A 1,188-nucleotide genomic window follows, 5' to 3' on the forward strand; every position below is an offset into this window, starting at 1 on the left:
CTCAACATTTTTAACCTCTATTGGTGGTTTATCTCCGTCTAATTCTATTATTTTATTATATACTCTTTCCCAATCTGTGTCATTATTTGATATTTTAATATTAGCATATTTTTCTCCTTCGTAAATATCTTGACATTCTTTAAATGATTTCACCATCTCCATATATCTTTCTTCATCTAATAATGGGTATGATGTTTTATGTCCTTGATCCTTTTTCGAATATTCTCTACCTTTGTAATTTTCCCAACATTTTTCATTTTCTAAAAATATCACTATTGATTCATCAATTATCCTTTTGTTCCTAAATACTTCCTTTTCTAATAGGTGGTTCTCATATCTTGTTATGTATCCTCTGTCGAATGATGGTGTTTGTTGATAAAAGTACTCACTATAGGGACTTTTATCTAATATTAACCAATCCTCATTATCATGTTCTTCCATTCTCCTGTTGATTTGTTCGACAACTTCCTTCCTGAATTCCCATTCTATACCTTTCTTTGGTATTTTATACTTATCATTGTCCTCTCTTCTCCTTTTAAAGGTGTTAAACCTCACACTTTGTCCTACTTTTTCAAATTCTTTTATAAGTTTATTTACAATGAATGTTTTTCCAGTACCATCAACTCCACATATGATTATTATTTTAGGTCCCATTTTTACATAATTCTGATAATTTTAGCTTGTTTACTTTACTTAATATCACCTCTATTTGTAATATTTCCTCTTGAGTTTCCAATATTAATGGTCTTTCTTCACTATCTTCAAAATTTTTGGCTTTGAATTTATAGTTATAATTTATCCTGTTTAATTCCTTTGTTATACCTTCTAAATTTTCGATTATATCCTTTATTTTATGATTTGTATTTCTTACCACTTGTTCCATTTTTATTTTTGAAAAGTAACTCTTTTACCCGTCTATTTATATTATTCTTGATAAGGCATCTGCATTTTTATTTTCTTTTCCTGGTCTATGGGTTATTTCAAAATCATACTGTTCCAATTCCATGACCCATCTTGATCTCTTTCCTTTTGGTACTTTTGCAGTCATTAATCCCTTCAAAGCTGCATGGTCTGTTACTACCTCAAATTTTCTATTGATCAAGTATTTATGGAAATGTTGTATTCCCCATACAATTGCATAACATTCTTGTTCGGTTATTGGCCATCTCTGTTCTGTCCTGTTTAAAC

The 1,188-nt window shown here is 29.5% G+C and overlaps 1 protein-coding gene across 1 annotated transcript; it reads right to left on the minus strand.

Moving 5' to 3' along the window:
- Positions 1-643: 643 nt before the first annotated feature.
- Positions 644-883, minus strand: OCT59_013574 (uncharacterized protein; the record flags this gene model as incomplete). The annotated part of the gene is made up of 1 exon (XM_066141612.1): positions 644-883. One exon carries the CDS (start codon positions 881-883, stop codon positions 644-646), a length of 240 nt encoding a protein of 79 aa, XP_066001737.1.
- Between the last annotated feature and the right edge of the window lie 305 nt (positions 884-1,188).

This window comes from Rhizophagus irregularis, chromosome 21 (assembly GCF_026210795.1).
Source record: "Rhizophagus irregularis chromosome 21, complete sequence".
In the NCBI taxonomy this organism is placed as follows: domain Eukaryota; kingdom Fungi; phylum Glomeromycota; class Glomeromycetes; order Glomerales; family Glomeraceae; genus Rhizophagus; species Rhizophagus irregularis.